The sequence below is a fragment of the Rhinatrema bivittatum genome, chromosome 4 (genome assembly GCF_901001135.1).
Source record: "Rhinatrema bivittatum chromosome 4, aRhiBiv1.1, whole genome shotgun sequence".
NCBI lineage: Eukaryota > Metazoa > Chordata > Amphibia > Gymnophiona > Rhinatrematidae > Rhinatrema > Rhinatrema bivittatum.
Genome location: NC_042618.1, coordinates 470,149,060 through 470,165,720, shown reverse-complemented (window position 1 = coordinate 470,165,720; position 16,661 = coordinate 470,149,060). Strand labels below are relative to the sequence as shown.

The 16,661-nt window shown below is 41.4% G+C and overlaps 1 protein-coding gene across 1 annotated transcript in view; it reads right to left on the bottom strand.

Annotated features, from left to right (window-relative positions):
- Positions 1-9,870: 9,870 nt before the first annotated feature.
- The window catches only part of MDM1 (Mdm1 nuclear protein), a 58,437-nt gene continuing 51,646 nt past the window's right edge, over positions 9,871-16,661 (bottom strand). The window contains exon 15 of the mRNA XM_029597535.1: positions 9,871-11,405. Within this exon, the coding sequence (XP_029453395.1) occupies positions 11,293-11,405 (113 nt within the window). The 3' untranslated portion in view covers positions 9,871-11,292. The remainder of the gene's footprint in view (positions 11,406-16,661) is intronic.

The window sequence follows — 16,661 nt, the reverse complement described above, 5'->3', positions numbered from 1 at the left end:
TTGTGGAAATAATTAGTTATAACTTGCCAATTACAGCTCAGACTGAAAACTGTGTAATGGGGATTCCAAATGATAGAAGAAATAAAAATATACCAAACAAATAGCTGGCTCAAAATTCTCCAAATGTGGGAAAAGCCAGCAGTAAAAAAATAAACTGGACCAAATGGGACTGCAGAAAAACACTACAAGGACACAACTAACTCCAGTGCTCTATTAAAGAAAATAGCAATGTCTCTACTACTTAAAAGTTTAAATCTAGATATATTGGGCCGGATTTTAAGAGGTAAGTGTGGGCGTAGATATATGCGTGCAACCCGGCGCGCACAAATCTACATCCGATTTTATATTTTCATAATATTCAACTACTTATTTATATGCCTACAGAAAGGTCAGCTAATAGCTCGAGGTGAGGTAGTAGTGGTGGTTTAGGGTTTAGGGGCCAGTTTTCCATGCAGATTGAGATGTTCGAACTGCACAGTACACCTTGGTGAAGATTTAACTTCATTTGGAGTGAGGAAAGTCTCACAAAGATGAGATTTCTACTTATGTTCTCACCCTAGCTTGATAGTACCCTGTTATAGAGTCCATCAAGCTAGGGTGAGAGTCCATCAAGCTAGGGTGAGAGAACGTAGCAGAACGCCCGCAGGGCCAGCTAGCACCGTTCTGAAAATTCGACTTGGAGGGGCCAGGAGCAACTGGGAATCACTCCTCATCCCCACTGAGCTCAGCAACCTCAAGAAGGGGTAAATGGGACTGTGAAAACTGTACCAATTTTGAGTGCTTTAAAAGTTAAGATCACATGAAAATTTAAACTTATGTGGAATAAAAGCAAAATTCATTTGGAACCACCAATGGGCGTAGGAGTGTGTAAATGCTGAGAGAGAGAGCAGTGCTGTGCCAAGAGTTGCGACCCCAAGGTTCATATAAATTAATTGGTACACCTGAGAACAAACCCGCAACGAAACAGCTGAAACCCTAGCGGGTGCTACACAGACTATGTGAGAAGCAAGCAAAATCTTTATTTTTCTTAGGAAAAAAAATGTAGAAATGCCCTGTGCCTATACCAAGAGTGAAAGTGGAGTGGAGTGAAAGTTTACAATGCTCACTCAGGACTCCTTAAGTGTATTGCTTAGATTTTTGCTTCAAGCTAATGAATTTCCCCTCCCCCATGCTCCTAACTCCCTTTATTTAGCTATAGAAACATGATGGCAGGAAAAGACCGTATAGTCTATCCAGTCTGCCCTTCCGCCCAACTAATTTAGCTTTACAATTTCCATCACTCCCTCAGAGATCCCCTGTGCTTATCCCATGCTTTCTTGAATTCAGATACTGTTTTTATCTCCACTACTCTCTCTTAAAATAAATATTTCCTAAGATTACTCCTGAGTCTACCCTCCTTTCACCCTCATCCTATGACTCTTTGCTTTAGTGCCTCCTGTCCTTTGAAAGAGGCTCACCTCCTATGCATAGAAACCTTTGAGATATTTAAATAAATCTGCCATATCTCCCCTTTTCTCTTATTCTGAGCTTGGGATGATTTGACAGGCTTTGAATAAGTTTGTCATACATCTCTCCAATGGATGCATCCTATCAGTCACGTCACAGCAATCCAGGGGGCCCTACGCAGGTCCTACCTATATCTGGCACCCCTACATCTATGAGCAAGGACTACCCAGCTGGAAATAGTAATAGCTTATAATTGTCAAATACATAACCTGTAGAAGCTACACATGAGTAGGTTGAGGGGGGTCAAGCCTTCTTGAACCTTGCTAACTCAATATCTATATAACCTATAGGAGAGTAGCAACAAGTGGGATATGATAGAGACATTTAAATATTGCATAGGTATTTATGGTGCAAAAGGAACAAGCCTTTTCAATGCAGAACTAGGGGTCATGATGTGAAGCTCCAAGGAGGAAGATTCCAGAGCATCATCAGGAAATATTTTATCACGGAAAGGATGAAGGAGGTGGTTGAGACAAAACCAGTAGCAGAATGTAAAAATATGCCTGGGAGAAGCACAGAGGATTCATAATGGCCTTAGGACAGAAATGAAGTACATTGAGAGAACATGCATGGAGCAAAGGTTTCAATTCAAAACAGCAGAGGTATGATTACATCAGGGCTCCACGAAAGCATGGGGATGACCTGCACAGAGTGAGTGGCAGTGGAACGGCTGTATCAGGGCTCTGAGAAAGTATGGACTTTGACCATGCTTAGGACAGATACAAGAGAAGGGTTGAGAGATTGGGAGGAAGCCCAAGGGGGAGATGGTGTTGGGTTCCATTGGAGAATTTATATGCCCATCTACCAAAAGTAAATGAAGCTCAACTGGGAAGGTTGGATGGGCCATTATGTTCATTTACTATGCTACAACTCTTCTGCGGCACTGTCCTGACCTGACGTACAATTGTTCATTTTGTCCTGAGTTTATGTTCAGACTTTGCACAGTTATACAGCAAGGGACTAGAGTCGACAAGAGCTCGTTAAAAGCCCCAAACTCATTAAATCTTTGGGTTTAAACCAAACAACCCAAAGGCCTAATGAGTTTGGGGCTATTAAACAAATTCTTGTTAACAAGCAAATTCTCATCAGCCTCTAACTGTAAAACATTTAGATGAAGGGAATGAAAGAAAAGTAAGATGAGGTAGAGTAAAGCCTTCAAGGGATTCCTCTCAGCATTATCCAGCAATGATATAAAACACTGCGATAACCCCAAGGCAATTCTTCTGATTCGAGCTGCACATAATACTGTTTCACCATGGTTTGAAATACTAATTAGGCAGCACAGTACAGTCATGGAGTTGGCAGACTGGGGCACAGTAACCCCATGGAGCAGCCCAGGCAGAGTAGAGGCACAGAGAAACAGCATTCACAGGCTGAGCTTTTAAAAACCAATGAAAAAGTTCAAGAAAGATTGTTTTAAGCAAAAGTACACAAGATGAATTTGGAAAAAAAAAAGCATGCATAAAGACAATGTGACTCTTATATTGTACGTAGCACCTCCACAAAGTCTAAGAAATTAATATCAAATGCTGTTACATACAGAATTTCCAAACTAGTAGGAAACCCGCGTGGTTTATTCTTCTCGACAATGAACACTTTGTATGACTTGCTAACCCAGATAAAGTAAAAAGGATTTGTAGGAGGCATGGAAGTCTGCATCATGTTCACCTCAATAGCCACAGACACTTCCTCCTTATTTTTTCAATTGCTTGTGCTCTCATCTTGTTCTCAGTCACTGAGCTGCACAACCTGACCTTAGTTGCACTGCTTGGGATACACATACACTTTGCCAGAGTGATACAAATGGTAAATTCCAGGGTGTCACAATGCATTCTCCAAGATGCAAGAAGGGTTTTATTGAAAGAAAATGAATTGGGGGTACGCAAGCAAGAGGAGACAGGGGAGAGGTTTAAACGATGCACCCACTGTTCAGGTTTAAGATCTGCAGTACTAGCAGGACCCTGCGAGAAAACAAATCAGCCATTGCCCTAGGGTAATACAAGTGCTGACAGGCTGGGGCTGGTGCTACTTACTGTATAGACTGTATACTATAGAGGCATCATCAAGCACACGTTTGCTGAGAGGTTCATGGCAGAAGTGTCATGACAAAAGGGTCTGTTGAGGCCAAGGTGGAAGCAGTAACTTTCCAGCAGAAGAAACACTGCGAGTGGCGACACCACAAGGCTTAGAGGCCAAGGTCCTGGCAGGAGAAGTTTGTGTTCATGTGCCTGTGCATGTATATCATCCACAACGATAACCCAGGACTAATTGGCATGAGGCTTCAAACACATGCACCACAACAAACCCTTAGGTCACAAAACAAAGGGCTATGAAGTGTAAAACACACGCCTAAAGCAAATAAACCATCACAGGTTCTCCCATAGCAGGACCTAAACTATGGAACTCACTATCGGAGACAATTCGACTGATCCCAGAAAAAAAGACATTCAAACGTGAATTAAAGACATGGCTGTTTAAAAACGCTTATCATCTAACTTAAATGCTAACCAACTGAACAAGCAACAATATCAACAACAAAAACAATGCAAAGTAACGAGAGAACGAAGCAGCTTTTGACTACTCCTTATGACCATGTATACTACTAAACAGAATTCCAAGCCTACTAACACTTGTACCCCTCCTCAGTTGAGAAAAGAACTGTGTGCTGCAATGTATTATATCTTACCAGATATGTTTCATGTCACAATACATGTAATATTATATTGTACAGTACAATGTATGTGTTTTACCAAATTGTGTCACACCAACTTATGTAATGACCCAAAGATGAATGTTAATTTTGTAAACCTTTGCTCAGTCTCCCAGTCTTGCAACTTCTCACAAGCCTCTCGTGATTTAACAACTTTGTATCAGCAAATCTGATGACCTCGCTCATCAATCCTGTATCTAGGTCATTTATGAATGTTAAAAAGCAGCGGTCCTAATACAGATCCCTGCGGCCGTTCACTATTCACCTTTCTCCATTAGACCTAAATGGTTAATTTTCTCACTCTGTTTTCTTTTACCCAGGTCTCAAGCCACCCCAGAACACCACCTCATTTTCCATGACTTTTTAATTTTCTCAAGAGTCTCTCATGAGGTACTTTGTCAAATGCTTTCTGAAAATCCAAATACATTAAAAAAACTGACTCACCTTTATCCATGTTTATTCATGCCTTAAAAAAAAAAAGTGTCAAAAAATTCATGAGTTCATTTTTTAATAGAAGGTTTTATATTATCTGTTCAAAAAAGCTTTTTCCAGACAAATGTGTGTTAAACATTTTTTAATGAAGGAAGTGGTAGTTTCATATCATTATATAAAGGTACCGACCAGGTTACCCACTAGTGTTATAATCATCAACTGACCACCATCCCATTTTTTTTGTTAAATCAGTGAAACTCAAAAAAATGTATAAACAAAAGTTGAAGCCGTGAAAAATATAAAACATTATTCCAAGCATAATAAATTTTTATATTGCACGTCAGTGCTTATAACATGAAAAACTGTTCATAAATGTTACTTAGCTGCACATCAAAGCCACATCCCGGAAGATCCTCAACGCTTCTGAAATGGTTTGGTAGCACTTCCTTTACCCCAACGTGGCCAGGTTTCGGATTAGATCCTTCATCAGGGGTCCGGGTTAAAGGAAGCGCTATCAAACCATTTCAGAAGTGTTGAGGATCTTCCGGGATATGGCTTTGATGTGCAGCTAAGTAACATTTATGAACAATTTTTCATGTTATAAGCACTGACGTGCAATACAAAAATTTATTATGCTTGGAATAATGTTTTATATTTTTCACGGCTTCAACGGGATGGTGGTCAGTTGATGATTACAACACTAGTGGGTAACCTGGTCGGTACCTTTATATAATGATATGAAACTACCACTTCCTTCATTAAAAAAAATGTTTAACACACATTTGTCTGGAAAAAGCTTTTTTGAACACATAATATAAAACCTTCTATTAAAAAATGAACTCACATGAATTTTTTGACACTTTGTTGAATTTATTCACATTTTGGCATTTTTTGTTTTGTGATTGTTCAAAAAAAAAATGTAGCAAATTGTTGAGGCAAGGACTTCCCTTGGCTAAATCTATATGGACTTTGTCTCATTAAATTGTGTCTATTTGTTCAGTAATTTTTAGGGATATGCATTTGTTTCATTTGTTTCGGCATTACACGCACAACTCACTGAATTTATAGTTCATGTGTAAAAAATGGATAGTATGCACAAAACTCAAGTTATTAAAACTGTACACATACTAATACAATCTATTATGTGTGTACTATAAAGACCATGAGTTACATGCATAACTCTGAAATAAATGCACATCCCTACTAATTTTGTTCTTTAGAATACGTTCAATCATTTTCCCATCACTGACCTCTGGCTCACCAGTCTGTACTTTCCCAGATCACCTCTGGAACCCTTTTTAAAAACTGTTAAGTGTATTACATGTATGAATAGTAACATGTTACCATGTGTATACCAATGGTGCTTTATCAAAGACATATACATTTGGAAGTGAGGTGGGTTTTTCTGGAAGACAAAATAATTGAAAATAGCACCACCAACACAAAAAATAGCAATTCACTTATTCTTCTCACTCCCTATTATAAAGGGGAGTATTAATTACTTCCACACACTTGATTCATTGAGGAAATGAACAAGCAAAATTTTGCAACACCAGCATATTGCTATTAAATGGTAGCTAGGAATGTGTCTATTCTTCCTCTTGTCGCCAGGTCCTTGGTTCACAGCAGTGACTCAGCCAGCCACATAAAGGAATACTTTTATGATCAGGGTGTGATTATAATGCATGACAACCAAAAACATGATTCGTTACGTGACGTAATTGTGCATCAAATTCCTCTGCATCTGTAAAAGTTTCATACATGGGCAATGACACTGAACCTGATGCCCAGTTATAACATATGGTACCTGGGAGATCTTCCTATACTCACATAAGAATGTATGTATATAAGCATCCACGCATAGTATATAATCAAGTCAAAAATGACTTTCACAAGAATGTCACACCAGTGGAATCCAACAGGAAAGAAAAAAAAGAGAGAAAATAACCATGCAAGTAACTGAAATATGAAATTATATCTTAAATAGAGACCAGATTGTGGACCCTGAACAACTTACCACAAGTTTGCTCTGATGGAATGAGTGGGGAATCTGGAGAGCTTGTACAGTTCCACACTAATACTCTGTGGGTTTCTATAGAGATGCAAACCTCCACCTTCGAACTCTGATCTACCCTTAGCAAATGGTCTCACTGTGTATTCCATAAAGGGCACCAGATTTAGGAAAAGCTGCATTCCACTGAATGGGGAAGTACATTTAAATCACAGTTTCACAGGTTCATAAGGAAAGTGTAGGCGCAGGTGTTGGAATGGGGCGGGTCACAGGCACCATGGCCTTTCCTGCAGAATTGTGGAGCTGGATCAGGTAGGCAATAGCTGTTGGGCGGCAGGAGAGAGCAAGCAGTGGCGCAGCCGTGTCCTCCATCTCTGCTACTCTGGGCCTGACTGCTGCTTTGAACTGCACAGGCCTCCTATAGCCCTCGGGCCGGGAGGCAGAGGAGGAGGACATAGTCTCACGTTCGCTTTCTGCCTCTGGTCGTCATTGCGGGTTGGAAGGGGGACAAGCAGGGGAGAGAAAGCAGGAGGGGTGGGGACAGAGCTTGGCTGGCCAGGCCCCTCCAACCAAAAAAGGTGTTCCACTGCCCCTGCATTAGATTAAATGTACCTTTCTTCACTAGCTTTGGAGAACTAATACTCTCTTCTTCAAGTCAGAATTCAAATGCGCAAACTATTGACATTTACCAGGTAATATAAAGTAGTGCAACTGCCGTAAGAGAATTATTAAGGCATTAAAATAAGGGGGTCCCTATTAAGTCCTTTTTTGTGAGTTCCAAACTATCTAATCATTTTGTCATTAAGTCATGTTCCTGGCTTATTCTAAAATGTCCTTATATTCAGGTTAATCAAAGGTCTGATTAAATGTAGCCGGATCATTCCCAACTGTCTGCAGAAGCCTGAGGAACTGTAAGGCCTGTTGGTATCCAGCTTGAATGGCAAGCAAGACACAAAGCGTTCTCTTCAGCTTTGCTACTCAGAGATGTTAGGCCAAAACATCCTTGAAGAGCTTCCTTGAAAAGCAACTCTGAATAAGAGATATGAGAGGCGGGCTGGAGGAGGTTAGATGGGTCTTGCAAACATCTGATAGACATCAAAGCACACAGGTTATATATAGGAGAAAATGCTAATGTATCCCACAGACAGAAGCAACAATCTCATGCCGACTACAGAAACGTTTGCTCTCAGGGCGTGAAGATTATATTTTTCATGAACATGCAATTCTTTTGTTTTACCACGACAAGGTAGTTTTAGAGAAAAACTTTATTTAAAAATGTATACAACACTTCAGATTCTTCAAGGTAGAAATGATTTAAAACTTGTAAACATTTTGTTGACAAAAATATTACTTCACCTATAAATAGCTAAAAGTACACTTCTACTGTCCACAGATCCAGGAATGCAGAACTTCAAAGTCAGTCTAAATCACTATTTTCTTATCATCTCATTACTCACACAGAAGAGAAGCAAACTCAAAAGAAGCGTGATTTTATCTGAATATGTCCCATTATACTAACATCTGAAAGTGTTAGTTTCACTGCTGGTGTGAAGTGCTTTAAAAAAAAAATGAAATCAGGAATCTAACAGCGAAATCTTTTCTGTAATGAAAAAAAACTTCAGCACAAGAACTGAAATGACAACGCATGATCTATACAATTTAAACATTTTTTTCCCTGGGTTAACTTCTATGAGCCCACTGGTCCCTTATCTCCTCAGCAGAAAGCAGATAAGCTCTCCTTAGTGGGCCTTATCTATGGGCCGATGTAATAAGGAGAAAATAAAACAAAAATAAAAACGGGCTGAATTCTGGTGCATGTGTTCTTTACTCCCACGCTAATAAAAGCTTTAATTCCTACTGCAGTAAGCTAATGGTTCGCTAATGCATTGGGAGTTTTAAAAAAATGCACTAACCTGATAACATGTGCATAAAAATATGCTCACAAAGGCTTAACGTGCATAAAATATTTCTGCACAGAAAACATGTGCTGTAAGAACTTCACGCACAAATCCCGTTTTCTGTGTATGAAACCCAATGCATGCACAGAATGTGTTTTCTGCATAAAAAATCCTAGCTACAGTGCCATTGCTTCACTAACACTGGATACAGGAACTGTGCTCCACCTCTGACCAGGAGTTAAGCCTGCACAGCTCTCTGCATGGGGGCCAAGGCTGTCATTGACATGGGATTTGCATGGAGAAGGGCTAATCTGTGTGCACGTGCTAGCAGGTGGCTGTGCACATCTTTGTTTAGTGATGCGTAAAATTCCTTGTTAAAAATCAGGCATGAAGTTCTGCACCCAATCCAGTGCACTTTATTACACAGGGCCCCTAGTCAGGAGCCTTCACACAAGGTTTCATTTTAGAGGGGCTCAAAGCTGCAAAACATGTCTGAGAACCAATCAAGTTCATCAGGCAATACCAGTGGTGCCTACAGTGAAGTCCCTTCTGCCAGCAGGGGATAGGCCGGGGTTCAGGACATACATGGGGCAAAGTCTGCAGGCTTTGACCTCTCCTTTTGCAGGGAAAATATATGCATATGTCCCCCTTGGAAAACTGCCAACTACCTACAAAGATTTATTCAGGTACTTTTTTCCAGCAAAACTTAACTCACATTCAGGCCGATTCAGTAAAAGTTGCGGGAGAGCCGGCGAGCGCCCGCTCTCCCGACGCGCGCACGGGCCACTCTCCTGTGCGAGCGATTCTGGAGGTAACAACATGCAAATGAGGGCCCGCGGTAAAAGGAGGCGCTAGGGACACTAGCGCGTCCCTAGCGCCTCCTTTTTGACAGAAGCGGCGGCTGTCAGCGGGTTTGACAGCCGACGCTCAGTTTTACCGGCGTCGGTTCTCGAACCCACTGACAGCTACAGGTTCAGAAAATGGACGCCAGCAAAATTGAGCATCCGTCTTCCGACCCGCAGGCAGATTTTTAATTTTTTTTTTTTTTTTTACTTTTGGGGCCTCAGACTTAATATCGCTATGATATTAAGTCAGAGGGAGCACAGAAAAGCAGTTTTTACTGCTTTTCTGTGCACTTTCCCGGTGCCAGCTGAAATTAACGCCTACTTTTGGGCAGGCAATTTCTGAGAGTAAAATGTGCGGCTTGGCTGCACATTTTACTTACTGAATCGCGTGGGAATAACTAATAGGGCCATCAACATGCATTTGCGTGTTGTGGGCGCTATTAGTCTCGGGGGGGGGGGGGGGGGGGGGAGATGGCCGCGCGTTTTCGACGCGCTATTACCCCTTACTGTATAAGAGGTAAAGGTAGCGCATCGAAAACGCACGGCCAAACGCAGGCTAACAGCGCACTGTACTGTATCGGCCTGATTGTTATCTCCCCTGGTCTAACCCCACCCTGGCAGTAAAAGTGCCCTTATTGCTCCACATCTGCAGGTCCTTTATACACAGGGGCAATTTTCAAAGGGAAACTGAAAGAAGCGTTTCCTCATTTCCGTCTGAAAATTAGGTCCAAGGTTTTTACCCCTGGCCTCTCACCCAGGCCGGCTGTTTGAAATGTGCTCCCAAAGTGCATATTACAATGTTTCCTGAAACTGTAGAGGCCATTTTTCTTTCTTTATAACTTGGACTAGAATGGTAAAGAGAGGTTTCTGCACAATGCAGCCCAACCAACAGCAATGCATCCAGTCGGGTTCACCAGTTTAAGAACTGAAGTGCATGGTTTCCGACTGCTGCTGAAGCTAAGGTCGCCCTGAGGAGGAACGGGAGCAAATCCGAGCAGCCTGCTCTGGGCCCAGCCCCTTTCATCACATTAGGAGAACCCATGGGGATAGCGTTAAGCGGCTACTTCTGTGCTCGCTGCTGCCGCTCTCCTCCCCCACATCCCGTGAGGCTGGTGCTGCAACCTAGTCAACACTTCTAGGTTCCTGCCCCCCCAGTCTCCCCACTCCTCCTGCCAGCTGGGAATAAACTTTATGGCTGGCAGGGCCCTGTTTTCCCAGGCTGCTGGCACCACCCCTAATGAAACAGGTGAAAACAAAACAACTTCCCCCAAAATATCAGCTAGCCAGTGCTGCAGTAATAGGGGCCATCAATGCGGCCAGACTCTCTTTTACCTCTTCCGGGGGAGGGGGAGGGGGAGAGTAATGAGGACAGAGGTGGGGTGGTTCCTTCCTCCCCCCTGCCCTTTAACTTCTGAGGCTGGGGGGCCCACCCAGATGCCCCATCCCCCTCTCCCCCAGTGCTTCCAACTTGCCGGGGAGACTCTGCTTGGGCAGATTCACCCTGGGCCTGCCTGCAGCAGAGCTCAAACATCTTGTGTAATACAGGGATGTGGCTTCATCCACCCTCTATTCCCCGCGATGCTGTGTCCCAATGTAGAAAAGACTTTACAAACTTTTAAAAGTGGTAGACACAATCAGGTCTGCTCCAGATCGGCTCAGATCCAGGAAAAATGCGTCTGTAAATAGGAATAAATAGTTATAGTAAAGTAGCAATTTCTCATTAAGAAAAACAAAGTCTTAACTTGGCTAAAACACGCAAATCCATTGCAATCTTCTCCTGAAAGAGGAGCTGAGCCAGATGGGCACTTTTTGTCGTATGCCCATATGAGGTGTCCTCGAGCAATGCTGTAGAGTCACACAGGTAAGGAAGAGCCCCTTAGTGGGATAGAATTACTTCTTGCCCCAGAAATTTTCTTTCCGTCTCTGAGCATGTTCCAGGATCTGAGACGCTAGAGAACTAGAGGCTGCTGAGCGTGCAGATATCTGGGATAGCCTGTCATCGTCTAAAAAGCAACGGAAACACAATTATCCACTTATAGTGAGATATGAAACATATAAAGAACTAGAAATTAGGGATCTTCTATGTAGCCCTCCAACGAGAATACGGGAATTATATTTTACCTAAAATCCCAAAGTGCATTTGAACTTCCTTTTTCATCATGCACGCTTTACTACACCATGAAAAAGCTTCGTTTTAAATAGCTTGAGTGGGCATTGTGTTCATAAGTTTCTAATAAATTCACAAGAATTCTTTATACACTTTCCATTTAGTGAACTTAACATTAACTCACCTGCTGTCATATTGTACAACGCGCTTAAAAAAACAGAGAAAAATACAAAACGGAAAGGGAATGAGATTTCTCGTCTTTCTAAATTCGTTTGTTACAGGTGCAATGTTATAGTTCATGTCCTGTCTATGCCATATAGGCAGGATGTAACCGTATTCCTTTTTCTAATAAAAATTATTTTGCAAAAAAAAAAAGAGAACTGTCTAAGTCGAAAAAGATTGCATGGTTTATCTAGTCTGCCTACCTGCCCAACCAATTTAACTTTACAATTCCCATCACGCCCTTAGAGATCCCCTGTATTTACCCCATGCTTTCTTACATTCACATACTGGTTTTCTCTCCACCACCTACACTGGGAGGCCATTCCATTCATCCACCACCCTCTCTGTAAAGAAACATTTCCTAGGATTACTCCTGAGTCGACCCCTCGTTCTAGAGCCTCCTCCCCTCCTGTGCATGGAAACTTTGGAGGTATTTAAATGTTCCTATCATACCTCCCCATCTCACCTTTCCTCTAGGATATACACATTTAGATCTTTAAGTCTTTTCCCCATATGCTATAGAATTAAGACTAATGACCATTTTAGCAGCCCCCTCTGCACCGACTCCATCCTGTTTATATCCTCTGTACACAGCATTCCAACTGAGGTCTCACCAGAGACCTATACAGGAGCAATATCACCTTTTTCCTACTGACTAGTCCTCTCCCTATGCAGCCAAGTATCTCTCCGGTTTTTGCCATTACTTTATCCATGTTTCGCCCCTTTAACATCAAATATAATCACTACTAGATCCCATTCCGTTGTGCTTAGAATTTCACCCCCAATACTGTGCCTCTCGCTTGGGGTTTTGCAACATGAAGTAATTTTCAAATTTTTATACACATGTAAATGGGCTTTTGAAAATTGCTATAATATATACTATTTTTACACACAAGTCATTTGAAAATTCACCCCTAAATGCATAACTTCATTTTTAAAGCATTAAAACTTGGCTGCCAGACCCTAGACCATTCCTTGAGCTTCACTAAATCCATCCTCATTTTCCATACCTTCCTGGCTGTCTACCCTGTTGCAGATTTTGGTATCATCTGTGCAAAAGACAAACCTTTCCCAACAATCCTTCAGCAATATTGCTCATGAAAATGTTGAAAAGGACCTGTCCAAGGCACAGTGTCTCAGGCTTCAGGCTAATGATACAACAAGAGGTTGCAGTTAGTGCACCTGGGATACAAAATCTACAAATTTCCAGATTTCCTATAATTTTTAATTATATTTTTTGGCTGCAAAATCTTTAATTATATGTCAAACACATTATACTCCAAGTATGTATTTTTAGGAAGGAGGTATCCTTCTAGTTAAAGATGAGTTTCGAATGCAGTGATAGTAAAATATCACATTTTTGTTTACAAGAAGAAATACAGTATCTTCCATAATGGTGATGATTTCCAAATAATTTGAAGTGAAAGCTCACACTAGATATTCATTAATCAATCATTCTCCATACTCTATCCAACATGTCCTTATATTATTACATGAGAATGCCCCTATCTCTGTGTGGTAAATCCAGCATTTATCTTCCTGAGGATTCAATTTGGAGATTTTTTTTTACTGGTGTCCAGATTGTATTTTATTGCTCACAAGGCAATGTCTGAGTGAGGGATGCAAACACTGAAAACCACTTGCACCAAAAAAGTAGCATAGGCCTCAGTCCTTTTTCCCAAGCATTTTCTAGCCCTCGGCAATCCCCAGTAAGTACGTTCTGCACACACTGACTGAAACCTAAAGCCACTTTATAAGGACAGCAGTATCTTACCTACGTTTTAAAAATTTATGGTATATTGATATTAATATCAAATATTCATTAACAAGTTTTGTAGGACCCATCCCTAAAATTCATAATCGGGAACTGGTGTTAGTGAACGTTGATTGCAGACCCACTCAGCAAAGGGAAACTTTAGAAGAAGTACTAAACCAGACCAAAACCTGTCCTGCGCAGCACATAATTGTGGCGGGAGATTTTAATATCGCCCTCTCCCCATCCCTAGATACTTCTGCACAGATCATTTCAGGGTCACACGGAGCGCGGCGCAAGGCCATGAAACATTTTATGAAGACTAGCAACGTGGTAGATATTTGGAGGCTGTATTTTCCCCACAGTCGACATTATTCCTTTTATTCACATGCCCACAACTCATATACCAGAATTGACTGTTTTCTCATAACTAAGGATCTTGTGGGAGTTACATCCAGGGTAGATATCGAGCCTATCACCTGGTCAGACCATGCCCCAGTTAGTTGGGACGATGAACCTGACATTAGCAGATACTGGAAGGAAATTCTGGAGGCTCAATGATTCATTACTGCATGAGCCAAAATATTTTGATCGGTTTTTAAAATGGCTGCTGCTCCAGGTACAACAGCTGTCTCTGATTCCTCCGTTGCCTCTGGGTATGGTGAAAAATTCAGTATTTGTGCTTATGTCTCCAGAGTGATTATTTTATTTGTCTGTTTGATTTTGAGGAGTCCTCTGCACTAATTTCATCACAGAAGCAAACTGAGCATTGTGTGCTAAAAAGCCAGGCTGATCAACCCCTCAACATCCTAGAGCAGAGATCACAGAAAGACCTGTAGGATTTCTGGCTTTTGAGACCGACATGCACAATTCATTGGCCCAAACCCCTGAGCTATCCCACCCTGACAGCACGGGGCCATTTGCAATATCCTTGCCCTAGCTTGTCATGCTCTACAATCACAACACACAGGAAGCTGGCAGCACTGGGCAATGTAATTACTTTTTTAAACTGTGGTATTACCTGTAATATTTCTGTCTGCAGGGTGCCGAGAGGGTTTTATTAAAAGCTGCACTCTCTGCTTACTGTCCAATATTTTCAAAGTACTACTCACCATCCTGGCAGCAATTTTCACAAAAGCACGTAGCTGACACTTTGGCAGATTTTCAAAGGAAAACAATGTGGATGGTTTCACTTCAAGGGAAATGGGTACAAAGGCCCGTACATTGCCTCTTCTATGATTAGGCAGAGAAAGCTCTGCACATATGTGAATACTCAACATGTGCATGTAATCCCCCCTCCCCCGCAGCAAATTACGCCCCTGGGAAGAGCTAAATCCAGGCAGGTAGTGAATTAAGGTGGCTATATTCAGCCAACCAGCAGCAAGGCCATTTTCCCACAGGGGATCGAGTGGCCTAGCTCGGTCCCCTTGAGAAGTGCAGGCTCCATCATTCTTCAGTCTGCTTACTCCAATGACCATAAAGCAGGGTCAGAACACTGTCACACTTACTAGAGATCTGGGAACCTGTCTGCAGTGACATTAAAAAATAAAAAAACACTGTGGTTTTAACTTTGCAGACAGTTTAAATCAGAAAATTGTTTTCCCATTGAAATGTAATGGGAAAACATTAAAACTAAAAACATGGCTTCTTCAAAAAGCATTCACAACCACCACCTAATATCCCCTCAGATGCCACCATACGAAAAGATACTATCTAAGGACTTACAAGTTACATTTCAATACTCTCTATTAATACAACAAGACACCCCATAAGCCACATTGTCATAAATGATCAAATTAATGTCAAAGCCGCAACTAGAAGATGCCACTGAGGACATAATGGCAACACAATCCCAGGTTGAACCTTCCAACCTCCTAACAAGAATTAATAAAGTTTAAAATACAACGTTAAAGTTTAAAAAAATACAATGTTAAATAAGAATTAATCACACTGTTATATAAGAGTTCATTACAATGTTAATAGGAACCAATTACAATGTTAAATAAAATCTACTGAATGTTATAATGCAAAACTAGAAGAAGTTACAATGTAAAACAAGACGTCCCTCCTTCTTGAACACAGTTTCAATGTAAACCAATGTGATATTATAAATTGAACACCGGTATATAAAAACGAATAAGTAAATAAATAAATAAACATTTAACAAAACAGTAAAAGAGGCTGAATCCACCCATTTCTGCAGCAGATGCCATCTCCTCCCAGTCTTGTTTTTCTTTTTACCATTGAAACAATGCAAACTGGGATCAGCTCACCAGCACAGTGGCAGTGCAATGCCTGAGCTCAGTTTCCAGACCAGTTTGGCCAGAGCTGGGGATGCCACAAAGACAGAATTCACTGCCTTGGTGGGAAGGAAGCCTGAATCTTCACTTAGTACCACCATCTAGAGCCCAGACTCAGGAATCACTCTGGCTTTGTAACAACATAAGAACATGCCATATTGGGTCAGACCAAACAAGCCCAGCATCCTGTTTCCAACAGTGGCCAATCCAGGCCATAAGAACCTGGCAAGTACCCAAAAACTAAGTCTATTCCATGTAACCATTGCTAATGGCAGTGGCTATTCTCTAAGTGAACTTAATAGCAGGTAATGGACTTCTCCTCCAAGAACTTATCCAATCCTTTTTTAAACACAGCTATACTAACAGCACTAACCACATCCTCTGGCAACAAATTCCAGAGTTTAATTGTGCATTGAGTAAAAAAGAACTTTCTCCGATTAGTTTTAAATGTGCCCCATGCTAACTTCATGGAGTGCCCCCTAGTCTTTCTATTATCCAAAAGAGTAAATAACCGATTCACATTTACCCGTTCTAGACCTCTCATGATTTTAAACACCTCTATCATATCCCCCCTCAGTCGTCTCTTCTCCAAGCTGAAAAGTCCTAACCTCTTTAGTCTTTCCTCATAGGGGAGCTGTTCCATCCCCTTTATCATTTTGGTTGACCTTCTCTGTACCTTCTCCATCGCAATTATATCTTTTTTGAGATGCAGCGACCAGAATTGTACACAGTATTCAAGGTGCGGTCTCACCATGGAGCGATACAGAGGCATTATGACATTTTCCATTTTATTCACCATTCCTTTTCTAATAATTCCCAACATTCTGTTTGCTTTTTTGACTGCCGCAGCACACTGAACCGATGATTTCAATGTATT